General features: G+C 44.2%; 1 protein-coding gene across 1 annotated transcript; it reads right to left on the minus strand.

The window, feature by feature from the left end:
- Window positions 1–745: 745 nt before the first annotated feature.
- On the minus strand, window positions 746–5,350 carry LOC146580355 (5,6-dihydroxyindole-2-carboxylic acid oxidase-like). The gene is made up of 7 exons (XM_085267044.1): window positions 4,760–5,350; window positions 4,311–4,633; window positions 2,588–2,792; window positions 2,307–2,474; window positions 2,032–2,211; window positions 1,794–1,940; window positions 746–1,706 (listed from the first exon to the last, which is right to left on the minus strand). Exons 1-7 carry the CDS (start codon window positions 5,112–5,114, stop codon window positions 1,519–1,521), a joined length of 1,566 nt encoding a protein of 521 aa, XP_085123170.1. The 5' UTR covers window positions 5,115–5,350; the 3' UTR covers window positions 746–1,518.
- Between the last annotated feature and the right edge of the window lie 1,110 nt (window positions 5,351–6,460).

The raw sequence follows: 6,460 nt of genomic DNA on the forward strand, positions 1-6,460 counted from the left end.
GTCTCTGTGGAGACTTTAAGCATTAAGTTTATTTTAATGCTAAAACCTTTGTAATATTAGGGCACTTATTAGGATTAGTGGCTCCATAGTACAGGGGTTTACACACTTGGCTAACAAGCAAAAGATCCCTGGTGTCACCCAAGGCCTCTGGGGCTCTTATCAAGAAGGCCATCTGGTGTAAAAACTAAACACCCTTTGTGAATAATGAAGCAGCTGAAGCTAACTTCTTCTAGTTTTTTCTTGAGTAAAGAGTTTAAATACGTCTCTGCGCAGATTCTCAATCATCCAGGTCATGGTAGTGTAAAGAGCCTGGAAAGAAAGCGTCATGGTTTCATGACATTTCAAGACGTTTCACAAAAAGTCTAAACATTTGTTTCACTGCTTTGCAAAAAACTCAATGCAAACAGTGTTTAACCTCGTGGGCAGTGCCGCTTATCGCGTAACACCATCTGCACGAGGGCGCAGGGCAGCAAATGAGCCTGAAATCCATGCCCACTGCTATCTATGCCAATTTTCTACACTGTATTTGTTCCACATCAAATTCTGTGATTTTCCCGTGGGCCTGCATTGTTCACACCCTTAAGTAGCATAAATGATTCCCAGATGCCAAACTATTTAATGTATAGCCCCTAAGTTCAACAGAATTATTTATGTAAAAATACAAAAGTATAAATTACATTTTTCAACTATTGTATGAAAAATGTGTTTCAGCTAAAAAGACAGAAAATAAAGACTCTTGACACTCTTTTACATTTGATCTAAATCACCACTGTGCTTTATTTTCCTTCTACTTCTTCGTTTATTAGCAACATTTCAAGTCAGGTGAAACAGTAACTTAACACATCATAAAAAAGCACATCTATCTATTGAACGTTCAGTAGGTCCTGCAGAGTTCTAGAAATTAAACTACAGCACCCCCTTGTGGGTAATATGGCTTAATTGCATGGGCACTTTGATAAAATATACCTTTTCTGGTATTGTGCAGCTAAACCAAGCGAACCTAAAAAGTCAGATAAACTCAGGGGATGATGTAGAGTATGCAGTTAGTAAAACGATAGTCATGTTCAGGAAGTATTACTTCCTTCATTACTTTAAATGGATGTAAAACGCTCACTGGCACATTCCTTTCAGGCGTGCCCCCTTTTTGTTAAGTGAATCAGCAAACACTGAACTTAGAAGTCAGCTGATCTTGATATGCAATTCCTGATTTAAGGCCTTTTTTTAACCACTGATCAAATTCAGGGTCCTGGAGGGGTGACGCTGGGCAGAGACGGGGTGAAAGTCTATTTCAGGGCCTTTTCATTATAAAAAGTCTTCAGTAAGTAGGAAATGTAAAAGTCAATATTTACATCTGCACTATTTGTAAATATAGATGCACAAATGCAGCAACAAAAGAGATGATTTTATGTTCTAGTGAGAACAGATTCAGACTTTAACAAACCACACAAGCGTGTCACTGTGAGACAAAGAGGCGCTTTAAAGTGGGGCTTGTGTGTGTCTGTGTGTGTGAGAGAGAGTTTATACAACAGATTGGCTTTTCTCATCATCGTAGCGCTGGTACTGATCCCCGAGCAGAGGCTGGTGGCCCTCCTTCCTGTGAGACCGGGCACGCACAGCACACGTGGTGAGAGCGAAAACGACCGCGACGACCACAAGGGCAGCGACTATGGCCATGGTTATTATTTCGCTCAGGGTGAAATTTTCACCTGGAAAGGCAGGAGTAAACAATGATTACAGGTCATCTGAGCATTTCTCTGAAGGCGAGATTAAAGGCGTGCGGGTCAAATGTGTACCTGGCCATTCGGCTTGGTAAGAGTAACCGAGGTTTTCAGGGGCGGTCACAAACATCTCCGAGTTGGTCACCGGAGGCCAGAAGGGCACCATGTTGTAGCGCCTGTTGTGACCGATGGGAGCATCTTGTTCTGGGTACACAGCCGCATCTGTCGGGAAGCACTTTAAATTAGCACAAAAGCTCACCGCGCCATTATGAAGGACAATACGTTTTTTTAAAAACAGATGCTACTGAAAGACCTGGGCTGTGCCTCCTCAACCATTCATCAAATATTGCGTCGGTAAAGGTGTGGAGCAGGACGAAGATGGGGTCGTTCGGGGAGAGGTGAGTCTGTCCTCCTGTCCCGTTCAGGAACAAATGAGCCAGGTTGTGGAGGCTCCTCACTATAGGGTCGTAGTTCCCCTTGGGGGCGCTGTAGCCTGCCAAAATAGCACGAAAGGGCACGAAAAGCTGTGTATGTGAACGCAAAAGAGTTGTATGACAGACAGACAGAAATATCTTTGTGCTCGCTCACCTTCAATGGTGTTCCTGAAGCTTTCAGAGGAGGTGGAGAAAAATGGCGGCGTGTCAAAAGTGTTGACCTGCAGGCAGTCTGCCACGTCCTGGGGCTCCGGGAGACGCTGGACCATAGGCCTGTTCACATTTCCTGCCGGGTTTCTTCTAATGGGAGAAGACTCGGTGCCTGGAGGGAGGGAGGGAAAGGAAAACAACCTGGATATTACCGTATTTTCAAAAAGAACTCCAAAACAAAACCCCCCCACAGATCACTGCAACATCACCAGTCTCCAGCCTCACTGTTGCAGATGGTTCCCAGCGTGTCGTAGTCCTCCACGCTCTCACAGACGACTCTCCACTGGGAGAATATGGAGTTAGAACTCAGAGAGTTCATGTCAAAATTGCTCCTGGCTCCCATCAGGTCATCTGTGCAGATGTCACATGTGTTTCCCCCGATAGCAAAGTTCCAGTAGGGCAGGGCGAAGGAAGGGTTTTGCAGCATGTCCTGGGTATTGAGTATGAATAAAATCAAAGCATGGCTGGGTTAGAGTGTGTCGCCATAGATAAGGATGTATTTGACTGTGATGCAAACCAAATGCATTCAGTCTGAAGAGTCGGTATTGCAATCTTTCTGATCTAATTTAAAGTTTCGTTTATTTTTAATAAATTGTGCTAAAAAAGAAAGCTCTAGTGGAAGTCTTTTTAATCCCTTTAGTTATGTAGAACGTCTATATGAAGACAGAAGTTGGGGGGATGTATACGGCGCTATAAAGTCACGATGGATTCAGAAATGATGAAACTTTGTGAAAGGAAGTTGCAGTGCAGCGCTCTTGCTCTGCTTCCGACTTATTTCATGACTTTCCAATGCAAAACCTCGTAGTTTAAGATAAGGCGTAAAGGTAAAGAAAATGTTTCAATAGAGGATTTATAGGGGCAAAATATTCATGAATCTCAAAGGAACATAGCCTGTCTGCTTGGCTGTGAATTATTCCCTCCTTCAATTCTTCTTCTCCGGTGGTTTATCAAAGGAAAACTTACCAAATCCCACTTTTAAAGTCTATGCTTGCTGATATGAAACCAGTCGGGTAAAAGAGTGAGTTGAAGATAGAAACCCCCCCACCACACTAATAAAATCCAGGCATTCTTACCTATATGATTTAAATGCAGCAGGACAAGAAGCAGAGACAGTTCATTCTAATTCTTACTGGAGAAAAAAAGAGCCTCCACCAGTGTGTGAATGTGAGAGTGAATGAATAGTAGAATTGTAAAGCGCTTTGAGGGCCCCGAAAAGCGCTATATAAATGCAATCCATTATTATTATTATTATTATTTCCCTCAAACTTCACCAGTGTGACAGATTTGAGGATGAAAACAGAACAACAAAAAACAAGGCACTAATTAGGGATCCCAATTTAAACCAGAAACTTGCTCAGGATAAGGAAGGAGCTTCTCTGCAGGAGTCCAACACTGACAGGGTTCAAACCCACACAGCACACACAGCAGCCTCATTCTCTGCCCTTAATTGTGACCCGACTGATGCATGCAACACCGACCCTGGAGCGGATTATTAACATTCTCCACGTGTCACTTTCGTGATCGTTAAAGTCTAATAACGCCTCTTCAACAGAGCTCCTTTCAGTGCTGTTTTCTCCAAATGGATGGTGTGCAGACCGAATCCAATCTCTAATTTGAAGTGGTTAAAGTCACATTTTGCGCGCTGCTCGCTTATTAAGGTGTGACATTGCTTCGTCAATTATGATTTCTTCGCCATTACAGCGCATTAGACAAAACAAAACAAGCGGGCAGGGGAGGGTGGGGTGGTGGGAGGCAAGAAGGACATTTGTCGGTGTTGAACTGGTAAATTAAAGATGTCGATAAACAATTAAGTGATGATTAGCGACTCTCAGGCAACAAAATCAGTTAGTTTTTTTTTCTTTTTCAAATTTGAGTTAAAAAGACCCTAATGACATCCGCAATACTACAGTGTACGCTGTTATAGATCTAATTATCTGCACTATCTCACCTGCATGTCTCGCTCCAGCTGGAGCAGGTGGTACCTGTGCCAGGTCAGGAAACCGGGGCCCTCGTGCGAAAAATCCACGCCCCCAAAACTGGCCTGCCCCGCGCCCAGGAAGGTCTTGCTGACGGAGTAATAGTGGGACCAAACGAAGTAATTGTAGATGGAGACGTTTTCAAACTGCGTGGTGTTCCCGTCAGGGCCAAAGATGCCCGGATAGTGCCGCGTTGCGATCACCAGATCGGGGTGCACCGTGCGCTTGGCCTGGTCCAATGCGTTCACGAACGCACGCTTTTCCTCCGCGCTGAGCTGCATCACGTTTCTTCTCACTGGAGGATTATAGCATTGGAGAAAAAAAACCATATTAGCTCAACCGGTCGCGCTAATTGGAAATCAGTTTTTAATACCCAAGATGCGCGTAATTGGTACATTTTTGGCAGCTTTTTTGCACTTACCAACAGGAACTCTTTGGTCACAGTTGGGCCCGGTCAATCCGTGTTTACAGCGGCCGCAGTTATGACCACTGAAGTTTCCGTTACACTGACAGGTACGGCTGAAAAAACGGCTGGGCCATCGTTCCCGATCATCCCGTCCGTCGTGCGGGTACTGAGGCCCATGCGGCTGTGTGTCCACCGCCACCGACACACACTGTCCACGCCCGGTGCTGGAGCCACACGGGTCATTAGGCAGTCCAGAAGGCGACGGGCAGCACTGTCCACTCCTGAGACCCTCTGGAGTCACACACTCTCTGGGGAACTGAGCGCTCACAACCACCGCGCCCACAATCACCAAAAAGCAGAACTGCCACATTATCCAAAAAAGAAAAGTCGCTGCCAAAGTTTTACGCACGGCTGGTTTCGAGTCTGTTTTTACTGACTGACTTCGAGTACAAACCTGAACTAATTATTTTCCCCCAAAATACACTTGCATCACTTCACATCAGAAGTTATTTCTTCTCTGCCAAATGAGTGGGTGTAAACCTCCACCTTCCATGCACCCACGCAAGACTCCACTTCTGTTTCCCCCCCAAAACCACTGAACCGACGACCTTAAATACCGGATTAGCGCATGACTACCGGATTTACTGACTCCCGCGTGATCCCATCACATAACATCATATTTGCTAGGGATGGAGAAGGTAGTGTGATCCGGTCATGCACACTTTTATTCCTCTAAAAAAAAGTCCCTGGATGTCTACAGTCGACCGAATAAACACAGCATTAAATGTAAGAAAGTCCAATTAATAACTGACTCTAAGAAACACAAATTATGATAAATGACTACTTCCACACACACAGTGTAACGTCTCAGTGCGCTTTTATGAGCACTGTATGAAAATTAATTAGCTATGAAGTAATAGTTCCCCCCTCACAAATCTTTTAGCAAAGGAATAGATGTTTGGAGAGTTAAAATAATAATAAAATTTTTTTTTCAGCATGTTGAAGAAATTCAACCTAGTGTGTGTGACACTGGAATTTAATCTTGCCTCAGAGGTTTGCTAAAGTGATCATATTTCAGGTCATTTGACTTCTCAGGAAGGCCCCTCCACCCTCCCTCTCCACCTCCTTCTTTCCCCAAACCCGAGCCTGATTTTACTGTCCAGAGTATGTGAGACTTGAAAGCACGAACAGCATTTATCCCACAAGAAAAAGTCTTTGAGAAATGTAAAAATGTCTCTGTGTTTTAAATCAGAATAAATAACAATGCAACAGGTTCCTATTTCCTTGCACGTCATGCATGGAAATTTAAAATCTGAATTCAAAACAGATCAATAAATACTTTGCTGGTTTAATCAGCCTTTTAAATGCTCCGCGTGATAGATTGTTATAACTTGCCTACAAGGAAATTTGTCGTCCCAGTCAGAGCTTACACAGAAACACACAGTGTTTGTTGAGGGCTTGTACTGCACGCACAAACCTAAGGCACACTCTTCTCCATCTGAAAGTTCCCTATCTCCAGCCCCTCTGGCAGTAATGTGACGTGGGGAATGAGGTGATCAGTGTCATGAGAACTAGCTGTGTGATGTCAGACCGGAGGGATTGCATGTAGGAAGGCTTTTGAGGTAATAATGGTGGCAAGTCTGGTTGTTGGAGATAAAGAAGGTAAAATGATGTTTCATGCAGGGAGGGGAAACCCAAGATGTGGCCTGGGGAGGT

Source organism: Mchenga conophoros, linkage group LG3 (assembly GCF_057382185.1).
Source record: "Mchenga conophoros isolate Kocher_MC1m ecotype Shallow Benthic linkage group LG3, M_conophoros_male_GT1.1, whole genome shotgun sequence".
NCBI classification, from domain to species: Eukaryota; Metazoa; Chordata; class Actinopteri; order Cichliformes; family Cichlidae; genus Mchenga; species Mchenga conophoros.

Coding starts and splice junctions, on each gene's coding strand:
- LOC146580355 (XM_085267044.1), bottom strand. CDS start 5,114: ATGTGGCAGTTCTGCTTTTTGGTGATTGTGGGCGCGGTGGTTGTGAGC. Junction 4,634..4,759: donor TGACCAAAGAGTTCCTGTTG/GTAAGTGCAAAA, acceptor ATAATCCTCCAG/TGAGAAGAAACGTGATGCAG. Junction 2,475..2,587: donor GCTGGGAACCATCTGCAACA/GTGAGGCTGGAG, acceptor CCCTCCCTCCAG/GCACCGAGTCTTCTCCCATT.